The following is a 20453-nucleotide window of genomic DNA, read 5'->3' as shown; positions in this document are numbered from 1 at the left end:
AACACATTGAACCTTGAGGCGGATGGGCTACAGCAGCAGAAGACCACACCGGGTGCCACTCCTGTCAGCTAAAAACATAAAACTGAGGCTACAATTCACACAGGCTCACTAAAATTTGATAATAGAATTTGGGTCTGATGAGTTTCGAATTCTGCTGTGACATTCGGATGGCAAGGTCAGAATTTGGCATCAACAACATGAAAGCATGGATACATCCTGCCTTGTATCAACGGTTCAGGCTGGTGTTGGTTAAGAGGGATATTTTCTTGGCACACTTTGGGCCCATTAGTACCAATTGAGCATCGTGTCAAAGCCACAGCCTGCCTGAGTATTGTTGCTGGCAATGTCCATCCCTTTATGACCACATATCTTCAGATGGCTACTTACAGTATCAGACTGTTTTCTTGAACACAAGGGGTTCACTGTTTTCAAATGGCCTCCACAGTCACCAGAACTCAATCCAATAGAGCACCTTTAGATGTGGTGGAACGGGAGATTTGCATCTTGGATGAGCTACCCACAAATCTGCAGCAACTGTGTGATGCTATTATGTTAATATCAACCAAAGTCTCTGAGGAATATTACCAGTACCTTGTTGAATTGATGCCACGAAGGATTAAGCAGTTCTGAAGGCAAAAGTGGTCCAACCATGTATTAGTAAGGTGTACCTAATAAAGTGGAAGGCGAGCATACTTATATACAAACATTTTCTTTTGGCTTAGTTCCTTTATTAATCTGGGGTTGCCACAGTGGAATGAACTGCTGAGATTGCACAAATTAAAAATAAATAAATAAAAAAGCTACATATTGGCAGGAGAAAAATATTGAAATGTCAAAAAATTACTATTTTCAGATGGGATTGTGTTTTTTATGCCAGTTAGGTAGTCTTTGCTTTTTATTTTATCATTTTAATCGTAATCTTTTCAAAGGTTTTTAAGCTGCTGTTTTGTGTATTATGGAACATAAAATGATTTGTTCTAAATAAACTATTAAATTATGTTAGTAGCTCATGTTTTGTTCTGTTTAGTTATGCCTTCACATTGAATTATTGGATTCTATATAGCCATATTTTATAAAACAATATTATATATTTAGCCGCATACACAGTGTAAATACAGCCACTAAATATCTGTTTTTGTGTTGAAAGAATGGCAAAAATAAACTGCATCATTTGAAAGTTGTTGTGAACATGAACTTTGTGGCTTTGTTCATGCGAGTCAAACAGACACGCTCGTTGAACTGCATCACTGCCAAAACCCTAACATGAAAACTGTATTGCAAAGGGGTTGAGGATTTACACGATTTGTGTCTAATGCGCTCGAGTCTGACATTTCGGCTTGCTTATACAGGAAGCTGCCCTTTAACTGAATAAAGTCCCTTCTTGGCATCGAGAGCCATGTTTCTCTCTCCAGGTAATAACTCATCTAAATCCATTCCAGATCACACCCAATTCTTTCAACAAACAGGTGGAACTCACTTGTTTTAATTGGTTAAATCAGGATACTGTTCTCGGAGCAGATTCACACTCTCTGTACTGTCACCTTGACAAGTGTGAGAAAGAGGAGATGAAATACTGTACAGTGACGAGACGGTGTGACACTTGGAATTAAAGTTTGAATAGTGAAATTGTCTCCCAATTAAAAAACTGAGAATTCTGTATGACACAATCCATCTTAAAGGGACAGTTCACCAAAAACTGCCTTCATGTACTCTGCCTCAAATCCTGATTTTCTTTTATTTTGACTTGAAAGAATTAAAATTTAAAGAATGCCAAGAACCATTTGTGCACAAAATGTTTTTTAGTCAGCAATGGGGTACATGCACAGGGACTTTTACTTCTACATCATTGTCATTACACTATTAATCCCCTCTGATCTTTGGAAAAATTTATAGTTAGAGTTTGGTTTAGGGGTAGAGATTAGGTATGGATTATATTTTTGGGATTGGTAATGATGTTCCAGGATCAACATAAATGTTATTCCAAAATTCCACACTACAAAATCACAGCCACTACAGGAAGTGACTCTGGAGGCAATGTTTGTGTAAATCTATGTTGTGTAAAATGAATTTCAGACAGACTTCTGAAACAGCCTATTGATTTAACCATGTACAGTAGAGAACTTTTGTAATAACTATAGGATTATTTGCTTAAAATGATAGCCAAGCAGTGTTTGGAAATGCAATTGTGCTTAGAAATGGAACACACATGAGTCGCGGATATCAACCAAAAGATTCTATAGGAAATCAGCAAAGAAATGATTGAATGTATGTATGTATGTATGGACGGATGAATGAAAATGTGGCAATTGGATGGATGGGAGAAAAATTGTCAGTTTAATTAACTACATATGTATGGATAGATGGATGATGGGTGGATGGATGGATGGATGGATGAATGGACGGATATGTGTCAGTTTAATAAACTACATATAGGTGTATGGATGTATGGATGGATGTATGGATGTATGGATGGATGGGTAGATTTGTATAATAATGGATGGATATACATTTGTCAGTTTAATTAACTACATGTAGATGGATAGGTGTGTATATGTGTGTATTTACGAATGGATGGATGGATGGATGGATGGATGGATGGATGGATGGATGGATGGATGGATGGATGGATGGATGGATGGATGGATGGATGGATGGATGGATGGCTGGATGGGTGAAAATTTGTCAGCTTAATTAACAACATATAGATGGATGGACGAGTAGGTGTATAAAATGTGTATATTTATGGATAGATGGATGTATGGGGGATGAATGGGTAGGTGTGTATAATGATGGATGGATGGATGGAACTTTGTCAGTTTAATTAAATATATATGAATGGATTGATGGATGGTGTTTATATTTATGGAAGGATGGAGGGATGAAAATTTGTCACTAATTAATTACATGTAGATTAATGTATGGATAGATGGATGGGGAGAGGTGTATATGTGTATATTTATGAATGGATGGATGGATTAAAATTTGTCTGTTTAATTAATTGCATATGGATGGTTGGATGGATGAATGGATGGATAGGTAGGTGTGTATATGTGTATATTTATGGATGGATGGATGGGTGGGTGGAATGAAATTTGTCAGTTTAATTACCCACATATGGATGGATGGATGGGTGAGTGGATGGATGGATGGGTGGGTGGGTTGCATGGATGAATGGATAGATGGGTAAATTAATGGATGGATGGAGGAATGGCTGAATGAATGCATGGATGGATGGATGGATGGGTGGATGGATGGATGGATGGATGGATGAGTGGATGGGTGGATGGATGGATGGATGGATGGATGGGTGGATTGGTGCATGGGTAAGTAGAAGAATGGATGAATGGGTTGTGGATGGATGAATAAATGAATGCACGGGTGGGTGGATAGTATTGCATTTTCTATTTCCAATAACCTGCATTATTATTAACATAACCTAACCTAAGTTCTTTTTAACCCAAGCAAAGTTTAAGTATTTCAAATTAAACTGGTTTAACAATGTAGTCAAACAGGGTTGTCATAAAATACATGACTAAATGATGGCAATTTTTTAATGTAAACATCTTTAAAGTGATCAAAAAAATGTGTGAACTGCACTTAAACGGCTTAAAAGCTTTCTTCTTTTTCATGACCGGATTAGCTACATTGTCTCTCTCAAAAGGACTTGGGTTTGTCTAACTTCTCCTGGTGGAAGTGAAAAAGATTTTCCCCTCCATCTTCTTTCACGCTCTAAACACGATTTTAGATGACAGTGATTAGGCGTCTGTCTCTCCAGCCCCTGACATCCGCTTTTTAATGGCTCAACTGAAGCCTGTGAATTGAATTCATCTGCAGATATTTTCCACGCCTCAATCGATGTGTGAAAGGAGGTAAACTGTGAAAAAAGCCACCTCGTCTTTTTTTCTCAGATTTAATGATGTCGAAAGCTCTGCCTACTGACTGTTTAGAACAAATCCATTACCACAGCATATGTAAAAGGCACCGGTCAACCTTGTAGCGTAGGCATAAGATATTAAAGGAATACTAGGCATTTTCAGAGAGGTCAGTGTAAGTGTGTGTGTGTCCAGCTGCTGTTCAGTTCCTCTGGGAAGAGGGAGTCCACAGATATCGATCTAGTTAAGACCACTAACAGTGTGTGCCACAGATGAGAGGAGAACAGTACAAGGGATCACGGAGGTCTCTGAGAACAGACTACTCCACTGAGTCACAATACTGACCATTTTGCGGATGGAGGTTCGGGGAGGAGGCGAGACAAGAATAGAATCTAGAGTCTGCCACTGAGACATTTTTCACTGAAATTCTGGAAAATCAGCATATTGATGGTGATGTCTGATAAGAGAACACATTCTTTTGAGTTTGAATATTCTATCTGCTATATTTGTTTTATATGTATACGTTTAATATATAATTTTGTGTTTTAGTCAACCTTGTTACACCTGTCCTGTGGTGTTCCCGGTCAAAAGTGACACCCATAGGAAATAAATGGGTATCTAGACTATATTTATCCATCAGACAGAAAACATCCCTATGTGGGTGATTTTAATGAAAACTTAAATTCAAACATGAATTAAAAAAAGAATTCTCCAGCAAGTCCCAGCTTGTCAGTTGGCATTTCTGTGTGGAGTTTGCATGTTCTCCCCGTGTTGGCATGGGTACATAACCATATCCAAACTAATTTCGAGAGAAGCATGTGATATGATTGATCCCAACTGGTCTCTCATATGTAATCATTAGCAAGCCAATCGGATAATTCCAAACTTACTATAAATAGCCTGACTAGAATTACTCCCTTATTTAAATTTTTTGAAGAATCCCCCCATCCACCCCATTTCCCCCTTTCCTCCTTTACCAGGGGGAGCTCTTGAGAACTACCTTATCCTTACCCCCTTAAAGGTTCAGGACACCCTGGATAACTTTTTTTTTTATATATTAACAGATTTGTGTGTGTTGAGCATCAATTAAGACAATGTTAGCACCTGTCAGCTTTGATTGTGGGGAAAACAGGATAATTTAGAGCTTTTGTCAGCTAATTTCAGCTTCGGGGTTTAAAATTATTTTTGGGGCGGGATTAAAATCGGCGACGTAGCGCAGTACTGCAAGTGCAATGATGACGCGTCAGTTTCTCATTATTATTCATAGCGGAGTTTTCTTATCCTATGAGAAGAGCCGGCTGCTTAATTATTCATGAGAGCACATGCTTTCAGAAGGCAGACCTGCCAGTTTCAAGCAAGCTGTATGACACAGACCAGCGGCACGCAGTAGCCGTTCATGAAGGCTCGTATGTGTTTGTTTCCATGATCCACGGGGTTTGTTGCATGTTTTTTTCTCCGCGATCCTGTCAGGGCCGATCATACAGCAAAGCTGTGTGTGTGCTGCAAGCATTTTTGTCGGGAGAGCAGTACGAGAATTGAAGAATGGCGGACGTTGACTTTTATCAGGAGTACATTCACATTCAGACATATCGCCGTGCTGCTGTGTTTGCCTAAATCCTCTATATTACCAGAAGGGCTAATGGTTAAAATAGACAGGTCAGGAGACCTGCTGCACTGAGTCTGCATTCAAGATCTATAATTTACACACAGGGATCGAGGAAGAATCCTCATTTATAGTGTTTACATGAACACACTTATCTTTATAATGATATAAATTGTGGTTATGTGTATATGAAATTACGAATGACAAATGTAGCAGGGCATTAAATTACTGTTTATTTCTTTGCATTTTAACTTTGTGAACTATAAACTCATGCGTCTCCTCACAACAACAACAGTTATTCGCTCCCATTCTCCCCTGCTGGCCACGCCCACTCCTGCCTGATGCTTGCGGAGCTCCACGCCCATTAATCATGCATCTTTTGAAAAAATTCTGAAGTAGACTTTAACCGAAAGTGGGGGGTGTCATGGCCCTTTAAGGCTTATTTATACTTCTGCGTCAAGCGTTATGCTACAGCGAAGCATACGTGTGGACGCATAACCCTCACAGTGGCCGTCGACAACGTTGACAGTCACCTCTCAAAAAATGTAATGCATACGCATAGCGCAAACTATGTGATTGGTCGGCTTGGTAGCGCTGACGAGTGTGGGTGGAGGTGAGAGCCGCATGAGCGTGATGTAGTGTGTTTACAAATGTGGAGTCCTGTGAAGAAGCTCCAGATGGAGATTGCTGTTTGTGTTTACCTTTTAATTACAGTTGTTGCACGTCTGCCAACTCCCACCCCGAAACGAGCTAATTTGAGACACTTGTACATTAAGGAAGTGTTCTGAAAAAATAAACACCAGCAAAGAAACTTGACACAGAGAAAAATAAACACCAACTGCCAACTATCGTTTCGGAAGTGTATTGCGGAGCAACAGAAACAGCGCGCAGAAGTATAAACGCACGGCTATGTGCAAGGCCGTGTGTCACGCCGATTACTTGACGCAGAAGTATAAACCATGCTTTACGCTCATTGACCTGGCTAGGGCCCTGGGCTCAATTATCTCCAAGCTCAGGGTTCAGCATGCCAAAACTGCTATTATTGTCAACCAATATCTAAGTGTAAACTCTTAAAATTAGTTAGAAATTCAAAAAAGTTATGAATTGCCATGAGGTCATTCTGGAATATCATATTTATAGAGAACAATAATGCATGACTCAAACTTTTAACTTACAGTGACTACTAACATTGTGAAAATCAGCAGCCATTCACTTCTACAGTATATAGAAGGGAATTGCCATTTTGTATTAAGTTCCAAACACTTCTTTCAATAAATAATACATTTAAAAATATGAATACAAACAGCTGACCTCCAAAAGACCCTCAGTGACCTTCAGCATGTTGAAAACCATTGCCAAAGGGTATCTGAGACATTTGTGAAAAAAGACAAAAGACTTCTTTTGAAAAAGACGCAGCCTTGAAACCCCAGAAAAAAGTCAATAGTATCTGGAGAAACCTATTTGTTAGCATTCCCATTCATCTCAATGATAGTCGGTCAACTGCTACATGACATGACAACTGCTAAATGAAATTTCTCTCTTTTCCCCCCATAGAATCACAGAACAATAGTGTGAATCACAAGAAGCAATGTCAAAGAGAGCACACACACACACACACAAAATAATCCCCTTAAGCAACAAAAAAAGATAATTGCAATGGATGAACGCTACAGTGTGATATTAGCAAAAGATGCTGCTTAGAAAACTACAGAATATGAAGCTAATTTGAATGGTGAAAAGCATAAGTCAACAGATTAAGTATCCACTGACCTTGCCAGCCTGGCTTGCACACTGGTTTGACGTCAATGTGAACTGGAACGCTCTCCATCGCCCTCTTCTGGCCACAATCGTAGGCCGTCACCATGATTTTATAGTGCTGTTGTTTGTCGAAGCTCAGTCGCTCTGTGTTTCTTATGTTGCCTGCAGAGATGAATAAAACAAGGCCACAAAACGTGAGAACATTTGCAAAATAAATTTAAACACACTAAGTGGAAAATGGAAAGCAAAACTTAAAAGAGCAATCTGTAATCGTTGCAGCTGCCAGCCTGAGATACAACCACAAACAACATATGCTTTTAAACAATAATTAAGCTCCCATACAATGACTCTGGCCAAATGTTTTCAATCACAAATGTAATTTCAACAGCGTTAGTGTCCCTGTTTCAGCAATTATGGATTATATCTGCCAGACCGTTTGCAATGCTGCTAATTAGAATAAAAATAATTACATCTAATCTCTGTATTTTGTATTTCACAAGGCTTTGTAATGGTTATCTGCATTCATGGCAAATAAAGTAATGTAAGTGGGACATATGGTTAATAAAATTAAAAATTTTGACTTCACACTTTGAATACATATTCACGGCAAATATACAGCTCAACAGCATACGCCTTCTGTTCCTCTATGGAGAAAACAAATGGGATTTGTATCTCTGGTGTCATTAAAACACATTTTCAACAGTCATTCCAACTTTTAATTAATACGCTTTATAATTACTGATTAAAAATCACAGACTATTAAAATTAGTTTGAAAATTAGTTTGTTTGTTTTAAGCCCTTTATGCTCACCAAGGCTTTATTCACTTGAACAAAAATGCAGTTTTGAATATACAAAGATTAGGGAATGGGGAATGCTTGGAAATTTTCAATGGATTTATATTTTATAGTAGTGTGATTGATTGAAATTTTATTTGTTTTGCTATACATACTTCTAATGAGATTTCCTTTACAATGATTTTTAAATATATCAATAGCATTAGATGTCAAAATAACAAATGATATATATATATATATATATATATATATATATATATATATATATATATATATATATATATATATATATATATATATATATATACATCTTTAGACAGCACAATACTACACTGACTGACAAAAGTCTTGTCATCAATCCCAGTTGTATAAATAACAAATAATATATTGACTTCTAGTTGATCAATTGCAAAAGTGGCAGAAGGCAGATTTTTCTGATTAATCATCTGTTCATCCCAATCATTACAAATACTGCAGAAGACTGTCGAAGGATAGCGCTCCTCATAATTCAGACACTCTAAAGTTCCTGAAACCAAAGAAGGTCAAGGTGCTCCAGGATTGGCCAGCCCAGTCACCAGTCAAGAACATTATTGAGCATGTGTGGGGTAAGATGAAGGAGAAGGCATTGAAGATGAATCCAAATATCTTGATCAACTCTGGGAGTCCAGCAAGAACACTTTCTTTGCCATTAATACGTTATTTGAGTCATTGCAGAGATGAATGGATGAAGTCCTCCAAGCTCATGGAAGTCATACACAATTATTTTTCTGCACCATGACTTTATATTCTATACTGTATTTCTGTTAAGTGACAAGACTTATGTATAAGCCAAGTCAGACCTTACTGTCCTAATTAAAAAATTAAAAAGCAAGCCATGATCATATTTTATTTTGGTAAAATAACAGTAATCTAGAGTCATTTGCCTCTCATATACCCCTTCTGATACCAAATGATCAACTAGAAGTCAATTTATCATTGGTTGATCTTACAACAACAGACTTTTGTCAGGCACTGTAACGTTTAAACCCGAAAAGTTAAGAAATAAATATTTGGTTGAGCAAACCTGATTCCACAACAAAATTAAGCCATCATTTTCACCTACTGTTCACCAATTCTTACATATAATAAGATAAATGTCTTTACTGACCCCATCTAAATGATCCCGATTCTTTTAACTGTACTTACAGTATACTATCTATATTTATGTTTTTACAGTTTAATATCACACAGTAATGGTATGTAGACAAAAGATAAAACTATAAAAGATCAAATTAAACCATCAGATAATAGTGTAACACAATGTTAACGTACTAAACTTGTAAAAACTGATTCCTTTTAGTTCAGAAGTTCAGCACAAAAGATGCTTGGAAAGCTGTGTACTTACTTATTGATGTACACAATCATGTTTTATATATACTAGGAAACAGGTTCTGCTAAAGTAAGAAGCACTTTCCTTCAATCAAGACATATGAAGTGTCACTCATTACTAACCCAGACCTATGTACAGACACGATGTATGGATCTGACATTGTTGTATGAGTCAGTCTTTATCAACTAAAAGCTAAAAGGTATACATTTTGACATTCTAGCCTGTGGCAGGAAGCCAGAGCAAGCTCTAAAAGCTTTTTTAGCGATGAGTATTTTCCCTGGTCAGCAGCTTGAGAGGTGTCAGAAAAATCAGCAAACCACCGACTGCACACTTGCAGAGCTTCAGGTAAAAGAACCATAATGCCATGGATTCTCAACCTGGTCTTTGTTATTTGAGTAATGAGCACTTGTTGTCCCAGGACTGATGTGTGTAATTTAGCATTTGGCACCCACAGTCACTATAGATAGCTGCGGGGTCATTTGTGTGTGTGTGTGTGTATGGTGACAAGTCCGAACGCACTGCATGGTGACAGAGAGTTCAGATGAGGCTGAACTAGCAGCTAGTGATTTGATGCTCTCACACGTCTGTGGGCCCGTGGTTATTTTTACCTGCTGGCTGCATTTCAATGAGACCAGCCGTGCTGTCAAGGAGACAGCAATGAGGAATAGAGGTCAGTCGCTCTGGGCTCCCAGACCAAGTCTGCACCAATCCTCAGAGCCACAATGCTAAAGTGAGCCTTAAAAAAACCCTCAAAGCCACACTTCAACAAACACAGGTGTGTGGAAAAAAGTAGGAGGCGTGTGTGTGTGTGTAAGAGAGATAGTTCAGTTGCTGGAGCTGATTACGGCACCTAATGTCAGGTGGTGTGATTAAGAGCAGGGGAGTTGTAAAAGGAACAGTTCTCCTCCAGTGAGTTATCAATGAGGCTCTGTCTGTACAACACAGATAAAACCAAGAGGATGACAACAGAGAATGAGACAAAGTAGGTGAGATGGTGAATGCGAGGGACTTTCGATTCGTCTGTGTTTCTGCATGTGCAGTTACTTTTTTTTGGTGGGGTTCCACAAGAGTCTATACTTGGCCCTATTTTGTTTTCATTGTACACTCACCGGCCATTTTAATGGGTACATAGTACCAGGTTGGACCCCCCTTTTGCCTTTAGAACTGCCTTAATCCTCTGTGGCATAGATCCAACAAGGTACTGGAAATATTCCTCAAAGATTTTGGTTAATATTTGTTGCAGATTTGTTGGCTGCACGTCCATGGTGCAAATCTCCTGTTCCACCACCTTCCGAAGGTACTCCGGAGGTACTCCGGTAGGCTGTGGCGTTAACACAATGCTCAACTGGTACTAATAGGCCCGAAGTGTGCCAAGAAAATATCCCCCACACCATTACAGCACCACCACCAGCTTGAACCATGAATACAAGGCAGGATGGATCCATGGTTTCATGTTGTTGAAACTAAATTCTGACCCTACCATCCCGATGTCGCAGCAGAAATCGAGACTCATCAGATCAGGCAGCGTTTATCAAGTGGTCAACAAGTGGTTTTTTGAGGTACAGCTCGAAGCAGTCTGGCCATTCTCCTCTGACCTCCAGTATCAACAACGCGTTTGTGCCCAAAGAACTGCCGCTCACTGAATATTTAATTTTTTTCGAACCATTCTCTGTAAACCCATGAAAATCATCATTGTTGTGCATGAAAATCCCAGTAGATCAGCAATTTCTGAAATACTCAGACCAGCCCATCTGGCATCAACAACCATGCTAGGTTCAGAGTCACTTAAAAAACTTTTTCCCATTCTGATGCTCAATTTGAATTGCAGTAGATTGTCTTGACCATGTCTACATGTCTAAATTTATTGAGTTGCTGCCATATGATTGGCTGATTAAAAATCTGTGTTAACGAGCAGTTGGACAGACGTACCTAATAAAGTGGCCGTTGAGTTTATAAATTACACCTTGGCTAAATTACACCACATTTTTTGTGAAGATGATGAAAAATGTCATATTCCTCTGCCAATAGTCTTGTGGACTGTGTGCATGAAATTAAATCATATCTATAAGTACATTTTTATTTATTTAAAAAAAATTTGAATAAAGATAAAAATGAAAACTTTCTTTTTTAAAGTATCAACTAATATCTCAGTTTTGGTAGGTTTGTACCTCTTTGGCATCCAATAGTGTAAAATTAGGGAGTTGTTGTTGGCAGTTGTACCAAATATGATAGCCAGCTTAATTCTTAAGTCTTAAACTATGTGCAACCCAGTCTCATTCTGAAAACGTAGTCCAGCAGACATTTCTGGTGACCACAAAATACGTCCGGGAGGTACGTATTTGTGCAGTTTTTGTTTACGTGAATCCGCGAGAGGCCGCTGTGTGCACTTTTTTGTATTTCGAACGTCTCTCGCGTAGTACCGTGGACGTTTTTGGAGACTGCAAAATACGTCACAGGAGGTACAAATGGCTGCATTTAATTTTTTTAGCGAACGCTACCGCGCTGTTCTCGCATCAATCCACCAGAGGCCGCTGTCTGACTGACCGAATAATTGACTGCGCGACCGGCCAATCGGCTGACCCACCCTCCTCCTTCATTAAACCCAACCAGTTTTACCAATTGACCCCCCCGCCCGCTCACTTCCCTAAACCAGAGCAACAATTTAGAAAAGCTGTCTAGAAAAAGAAAAGCCCTCGTCTGTTTTTGTCACCACAATTCCGAATTTCACCACGTTCTCACCCTGTTATGAACTCGTTCACTTTATTTTTTGAATTCTGTTTTTGTCTTAAATATTTGTCTTGTTTTACACTTCAACTCAAGATATGGTCAAACAGGCCATTAAAAAGTTGGTATAACATTAATAATCTACGTTGTTAGTACCACAAAGCAATCATGATGTCATCATTTAAATATCAAAAGCTTTAAAACTTTTTGTTTAATGCTGTTTTGATCTCCACTTTCATTATATATGCTTCTTTTGTATTCCACAGAAAGAAAAAAAGTTAACAGATGACAGAATTTTCCATTTTAGGAATAGGCTAAATGTACAATTGCATTGGGCTAATTTAGACAAGAGAATTCAGCCACAATGTTCCACACTTTTCTTTATCTGCTATAAATCACACCCCATAATTATTATACTTTTTTTTGTGAAAGTTGCGTTCAAAATCTGAGGGGGAGTGTGCTTCATTTTGAATAGGCATGACACTTCTGATTGAAACTTTTAGCATGCGCCTCAGCGTGTGTTTGATTTTCTGTTCTCACAGAATAAAAGCATACAGAACAAAGAATACACATTTAATGGTCTCCAGCATTCAGTGCAGATGATTGAGCAAATCCCCCAATATCTCATTTCCTGCACTTACACTTCTCTTATTCAAACTTCTCTTGTTATACACATTTATGACTCACTTAAAATTGAGTATCAAATATAAGATATCTCTGCTTATTGTATTGTTTGCATGGTCTCCATGTTGGAAGCAACAACAAAATATGTTGTTTAAACATGGACAAACTCAATTGTTTGTTTAAAAACTTGAAGGTGCAGAAGGGGATTGTGTTTTTTTTTTTTTTTTGTGCTGGTTGAAAGTATCTTTACATTCCAATAGTAATGATTAAAGTAAATGATCTAAATGTATTTTTATGTGTTTTAATATTCTGGGTAAAGCATGAGACTAAAAATTTGTTCGTCCAATTAAAATTTGTTGGGCCGACAAGTCAAACTATTGACTATTTTAGTCAATCATAGCTTACAGTATGTAGATTGAGTTGTTTTACAAATAGGTTATATGCATGGAAGTGTCATTTAGCCTCTGAAATCTTCTGCCGATAGATTGATGTGACTATTTTTAATTTCATGAGTTAGGTTTTACAGCATCCATAGATTTTTCTTTAGTTTAATAACAAAACATCAGTAAATAGCGCTATTCCACCGAGCAAGCTTCTCTGAAGTGAAAATGGTTTTATATTTCATCACATTGGTTTATTTTTTTAACATTGCCAACCTGTGACGCACTTCCTATATTGCTTGCCATGCTGATCTGAATATTCGTTCTGAAATAGCAAGTAAGTATGGCTTAAAAATAAAAGGAATTCCTGCATGCCGCCAGACAAGCACTAAGCCCACAGTAGGACAAAGCGTGGAGGGAATGAGACCAGCAATCCATGCATCCATGAAATATTGCATATCATGACAATTTTGTGTTAGATATAATACAGTTTTTTTATTCAGAATTGTAGTATTATAAAGTACTTTACCATTTTTATAACTGGCAAATGACAAGATCTAGTGGGTTGTCTACTGTCATCTTTAAGGTGCACTTTCGTGATTTTAGGAGGAGTGGCTTTGGAAGACAGGGGAGGAACTGTGTTTTCAAAAATATTATGCTAATGCAGGGGTCACTAAACTTGTTCCTGGAGGGCCGGTGTCCTGCAGATTTTAGCTCCAACCCTAATCAAACACACCTAAACAAGCTAATCAAGGTCTTACTAGGTATACTTGAAACATCCAGGCAGGTGTGTTGAGGCAAGTTAGCGCTAAACCATGCAGGGACATCGGCCCTCCAGAACCGAGATTGGTGACCCCTGTGCTAATGGATAGCATTTTGGCAGATTACCTACTGCTTTTTATTTAGAGTTTTTGTCTCGTTTCCAGGACAAATATCTAAAACAATATTAAATAAATAAACATTTTGCATAAAATTTAAATACCGTCAAAATTAATCAAATTTTATTATTTTAAATAATAATAATAATAATAATAATAATTATTATTATTATTATTATTATTATTATTATTATTAATTGATTTTTTTTTACTAATTTTAAGTTGCATTTAAAAAAAACTGGCAATGGAGTAAGTAAAAAAAAAAAAAAAACTATTTCAATCCAAGAACAATTTTCTTTTACTCGCCTTATTGGCAAATTATTATTGCTAATATTGTTATTATTATTATTATTATTAATATTACTATTATTATTATTATTAATTCCAGATTATATATATATATATATATATATATATATATATATATATATATATATATATATATATATATATATATATATATATATATGTATATGTATGTGTATATGTATATGTATGTATGTATGTATATATATACATAGTATATATAGGGCATATATATAGTATATATAGCGCAGTAGGTAGTGCTGTCGCCTCACAGCAAGAAGGTCGCTGGGTCGCTGGTTCGAACCTCGGCTCAGTTGGCGTTTCTGTGTGGAGTTTACATGTTCTCCCTGCCTTCGCGTGGGTTTCCTCCGGGTGCTCCGGTTTCCCACACAGTCCAAAGACATGTGGTACAGGTGAATTGGGTAGGCTAAATTGTCCGTAGTATATGAGTGTGTGTGTGTGTGAATGTGTGTGTGGATGTTTCCCAGAGATGGGTTGTGGCTGGAAGGCCATCCGCTGCGTAAAAACTTGCTGGATAAGTTGGCGGTTCATTCCGCTGAGGCAACCCCGGATTAATATACATACATACATACATACATACAGTTTTTTTAAAAATCACATTGTCATTATGGGGTATTGTGTGTAGAATTATGAGAAAATAAATTAATTTAATCCATTTTGGAATAAGGCAGTAACAAAAAAGTAAAGCACTGTAAATACATTCTTGATGCACTGTATGAATGTGTGTTTGTGTTAGGTGGTTCTGTTTCTGTTAAATTAGTCAATAAAATTTCATTTTGTATAAGGTAAAGGTGCCTGTGCATATTTATGAATCTAATGTCTTAAACTTTGATATTGTTCCCCTGCTTAAAGATAAAATGTTTTTTTTATTTTTGATAGCAATATAACCATAGTTCAAGTCAACTGTTTGTTTGAATGATCGTTGGATGATTTGTTTGCTCTGATTTAATGAGTCGATTCCTTTGAAGCCTCGTTTAAATTTTTTTCAATTCACTTTGAGCTAATTTGCTACAACACATTCTTTATGATACTGCATTTTTAGTAAACTATCTGTTTTCGAAACAAATCATACAACAAGCATGTTTCCTATTGTTCTCTCTCCTCCATTAGTGACCGTTTCTACACTCAAACTATTTATCTTTTCCCTGTACATCTCCCGATTTCATTCTCTTCCATCTCGTCTTCTCTCTGGACTGCAGAACACACTGCCAGTGGGCCTGTTGTATTTAATAACTCACTCTTGCCCTCTGATCCACAGTAAATGATGGAGCCAAAAGCCCTCAGAACAAAAATCCACTCGGGCGGCCTATGCATCACTCAGCTCTCGTCTGGCACTAACCGAGCCCTGTCAATGCCAGTCGCACTGCAGTCTCTGGCAGGGCCCGACGCGGCAGGAGAAAGCGAAACGAGACAGGAGCTCTGAGTTCAGCTTGAGCCCATGAAAGAGACCGCAGCTCTTTGAGACAGCCTGACATCCCGCCAGAGAGGAAGAGACGGGCGTCCGGTCTGCAGATATCATCCACGAGCTCTCTTTACCTTAGAATCGTTTCTCTGTCATGCAGAGGAGTGTCAAAGAATGAAGCTCTGGCCATCCGGGAGGCCAATGAGCCGTTTAATTCACTCATGCATTCCACAATAACCAAATAAGACATCAATTCTCAGCTTGTGAATGATGAACACAGAAAACTGAGGCTAAGGCAAATCAAATTCAATCATTTTCACCTGTGAGAGGAATCGCAGGCGACATACAGAAGTGAACAGCTTTATCACTTCTATCGTGTATTAAATACATCACAACAGGACTGAATGTAAAGCACATCAGGAAAGATCCTTTGTTACTCATGTAATATTTTTTACGCCATAACATTTTGAAGGGTCACTGTATGTCTCATTTGGTTTTTTTATATGATCATTTATATACTTAAAGAGACTGTTGATACCAAAATAAAAATCTGTCATCATTTACACAACTTCACCTTTTTAAATCCAATTTGAGTTTCTTATTTCTGTTGAACACAGGATGAAATTTTGAAAAATGCTGGTTGATGGCACTCATTTACCTTCCATAGTGTTTTTACTAGTGTTTTATAGTAGTTCCTACTATAGAAGTAGATGGGTGCCAGCATTCTTCAAAATATCTTTTTTTTGTGAAGGAAAAAACTAATAAAGGTTTAAAACCACATGAGACAGAGTAAATAAATAGGTAATTTTCTTATTTCCATCTTTTCAAGCTATGATCATTAAGAAATAATGCAATTCAATTATGACCACTGTTGATGATGAGTGAACATGACCAACATTAACTCTATACTTAATCTATACTACCTGACAAAAGTCTTGTCGCCGATCCCAGTTGTAAGAACAACAAATATAAACTAGACTTCTAGTTGATCATTGATCTGATGAATTATCTGCTGAACTGCATCCCAATTAACACAAATAATTCAAAAGGCCTACTGGAGCCTACATGGACCAAGATTCACACAGAAATCAGTCATGTTTGGTGAAGGAAAAATCATGGTTTGGGGTTATATTCGATATAGGGGCTGTGCGAGAGATCTGCAGAGTTGATGGCAACATCAACAGCCTGAAGTATCAAGAAATTTGTGCTGCCCATTACATCACAAACCACAGGAGAGGGCAAATTCTTCAGCAGGACAGCACTCCTTTCAGCCTCTACATTAAAGTTCCTGAAAGCAAAGAAGGTCAAGGCGCTCCAGGATTGGCCAGCCAAGTCACCAGAAATAAATATAATTGAGCATGTCTGGGTTAAGATAAAGGAGAAGGCATTGAAGATGAATTAAAAAAATCTTAATGGACTATGGGAGTCCTGCAGGAATGCTCTCTTAGCCATCCCAGAGGACTTTATTAATAAGTTATTTGAGTCATTGCAGAGATGTATGGGTGTAACGCCGGGGAGTAACACCACAACAGAAGGTAGGATCCAATGTGCAGGTTTATTCACAGTCAGGCAAGCAGTGGTCAATACGGGAGCAAACAGGTATGTGAGGACAATCCAGAATCGTAGTCAGTTTAACAATCAAAAGGTCGAAAGGCAGGCGGCAGACAAGGATAACTAAATAAACAAGGCTAGGTTCAAAACAGGAAAACAAGACAAGGAAACCGCGTTGTAATGCAACTATACAGTGAACAAGACTCGGCCAACTAAAGGGGTGAATGTGTGGCTTAAATAGTGTGTGTTAATCAGTCTCTGAAAGTCCTCAGGTGTGCAAATGTAATCAAGCTAGATGAGTGAGCATGGGTGTCAGGGAGAAGTGCATGTATGAAAATGTAGTCCAGGAAAGGTGTAGTTCTAAGTGTGTGTGTTTACCAGCGACATCTGGTGGTTGTTCGCTGGTGAACATGACGGAGCCCCCCCTCTAAGGAGTGGCTTCCAGACACTCCTAATACTGTTCAGGCGGGAGGTGGAGCGGAGGCCGAACTGGGGGAGGGATGGAGGGCCAGGACCATGCAGCGGGGGCAGGACTGGAGCATGGAGCTGCGGAGGGCCTGGAGCATGGAGCAGCGAAGGGCCTGGAGCGTGGAGCTGCGGAGGGCCTGGAGCGTGGAGCTGCGGAGGGCCTGGAGCGTGGAGCTGCGGAGGGCCTGGAGCGTGGAGCTGCGGAGGGCCTGGAGCGTGGAGCTGCGGAGGGCCTGGAGCGTGGAGCTGCGGAGGGCCTGGAGCGTGGAGCTGCGGAGGGCCTGGAGCGTGGAGCTGCGGAGGGCCTGGAGCGTGGAGCTGCGGAGGGCCTGGAGCGTGGAGCTGCGGAGGGCCTGGAGCGTGGAGCTGCGGAGGGCCTGGAGCGTGGAGCTGCGGAGGGCCTGGAGCGTGGAGCTGCGGAGGGCCTGGAGCGTGGAGCTGCGGAGGGCCTGGAGCGTGGAGCTGCGGAGGGCCTGGAGCGTGGAGCTGCGGAGGGCCTGGAGCGTGGAGCTGCGGAGGGCCTGGAGCGTGGAGCTGCGGAGGGCCTGGAGCGTGGAGCTGCGGAGGGCCTGGAGCGTGGAGCTGCGGAGGGCCTGGAGCGTGGAGCTGCGGAGGGCCTGGAGCGTGGAACTGCGGAGGGCCTGGAGCGTGGAGCTGCGGTGGGCCTGGAGCGTGGAGCTGCGGAGGGCCTGGAGCGTGGAGCTGCGGAGGGCCTGGAGCGTGGAGCTGCGGAGGGCCTGGAGCGTGGAGCTGCGGAGGGCCTGGAGCGTGGAGCTGCGGAGGGCCTGGAGCGTGGAGCTGCGGAGGGCCTGGAGCGTGGAGCTGCGGAGGGCCTGGAGCGTGGAGCTGCGGAGGGCCTGGAGCGTGGAGCTGCGGAGGGCCTGGAGCGTGGAACTGCGGAGGGCCTGGAGCGTGGAACTGCGGTGGCCCTGGATCATGAGGCTGCGACCATTGAGGAAGCTTAGGAGGCAGTGGCCATTCAGGTAGTTCAGCAGGCGGCGGCCATTCAGGGAGTTCAGGCGGCGGCGGCCATTCAGGAAGCTCAGGAGGCGGCGGCCATTCAGGAAGCTGAGGAGGCGGCGGCCATTCAGGAAGCTCAGGCAGCGGCGGCCATTCAGGAAGCTCAGGCGGCGGCGGCCATTCAGGAAGCTCAGGCGGCGGCGGCCATTCAGGAAGCTCAGGAGGCGGCGGCCATTCAGGAAGCTCAGGAGGCGGCGGCCATTCAGCGAGCTCAGGAGGCGGCGGCCATTCAGCGAGCTCAGGAGGCGGCGGCCATTCAGCGAGCTCAGGAGGCGGCGGCCATTCAGCGAGCTCAGGAGGCGGTGGACATTCTGGAGGTTCAGGTGGCGGTGGCTCTGGCAGCTCTGGCGGCAGCGGCACTGGCAGTTCTGGAGGATCTGGCAGCTTTGGTAGCTCTGGAGGGTCTGGCAGCACTGGAGGGTCTGGCAGCTCTGGAGGGTCTGGCAGCTCTGGAGGGTCTGGCAGCTCTGGAGGGTCTGGCAGCTCTGGCGGTGGCAGCTCTGGCGGTGGCAGCTCTGGCAACTCTGGTAACTCAGGTGGTGGAGGCCATTCTAGGGGCTCAGTTGATGGCATTTCAGGAACTAGAACAGGAACTATGGCAGGAACGGACAAGGAACAGGAAACCATCTTGTGAGCTAGTGGCAGATTGGCGTTTACCACATTGTGAGTTGGAGGGCTGGTTGTGACCACATTGTGAGCTGGAGGACTGGAGTCGGCCATCTTGTGAGCTGGAGGACTGGAGTCGGCCATCTTGTGAGCTGAAGGACTGGAGTCGGCCATCTTGTGAGCTGAAGGACTGGAGTCGGCCATCTTGTGAGCTGAAGGACTGGAGTCGGCCATCTTGTGAGCTGGAGGACTGGAGTCGGCCATCTTGTGAGCTGGAGGACTGGAGTCGGCCATCTTGTGAGCTGGAGGACTGGAGTCGGCCATCTTGGGAGCTGGAGGACTGGAGTTGGCCATCTTGGGAGCTGGAGGACTGGAGTCGGCCATCTTGTGAGCTGGAGGACTGGAGTCGGCCATCTTGTGAGCTGGAGGACTGGAGTCGGCCATCTTGTGAGCTGGAGGACTGGAGTCGGCCATCTTGTGAGCTGGAGGACTGGAGTCGGCCATCTTGTGAGCTGGAGGACTGGAGTCGGCCATCTTGTGAGCTGGAGGACTAGATGCGGCCATTTTCTGAGCTGTGTGTGTGGTGGTGGAATGAGCAGCAAGCCCCGTTGCCAGCGGGTCTTGCTGTCCTTTGCCCCCCCCCCCCCAAAAATATTTAGGGGTGTCCTCCACCTTGCCAACAGTGAAGGGAGACCCACTCATTTGCAGTGCAAGATCAATGTATTTTTCCAATGTCCAGTGGGGTTCGTACAGTGGTATACATGAATACAGAGGTTCAGATAACCCGCCATGGAAAAATATCATCTGGCACAAATTGTCCAAAGCTGTAAGGTGGGCTACCTGAATAATGTCCTCCACGTATTCTTCGATGGGGCGATCTCCCTGACGAAGACGCATGAGTTGAATTCCTGCTGGATCCATTTTGTGGCCGAGTCTTCTGTAACGCCGGGGAGTAACACCACAACAGAAGGTAGGATCCAATGTGCAGGTTTATTCACAGTCAGGCAAGCAGTGGTCAATACGGGAGCAAACAGGTATGTGAGGACAATCCAGAATCGTAGTCAGTTTAACAATCA

At 41.3% G+C, this 20453-nt stretch overlaps 1 protein-coding gene across 4 annotated transcripts in view; it reads right to left on the bottom strand.

Annotated features, from left to right (window-relative positions):
* The window catches only part of clstn2a (calsyntenin 2a), a 426908-nt gene that overhangs the window by 121753 nt on the left and 284702 nt on the right, over positions 1-20453 (bottom strand). For all 4 annotated transcript variants that reach the window (XR_015477404.1, XR_015477405.1, XM_087238498.1 and 1 more), the window contains 1 exon segment: positions 7246-7395. Coding sequence is in view for 2 of the 4 variants with exons in the window: in XM_087238498.1 (XP_087094624.1) it covers positions 7246-7395 (150 nt within the window). In the remaining 2 variants the exon portion in view is untranslated.

This window comes from Danio rerio, chromosome 2 (genome assembly GCF_052040795.2).
Source record: "Danio rerio strain M-AB ecotype USA chromosome 2, GRCz13ab, whole genome shotgun sequence".
Classification (NCBI taxonomy): domain Eukaryota; kingdom Metazoa; phylum Chordata; class Actinopteri; order Cypriniformes; family Danionidae; genus Danio; species Danio rerio.
The sequence above is the reverse complement of the archived record's forward strand: the minus strand, read 5'-3'. Positions and strand labels throughout refer to the sequence as shown.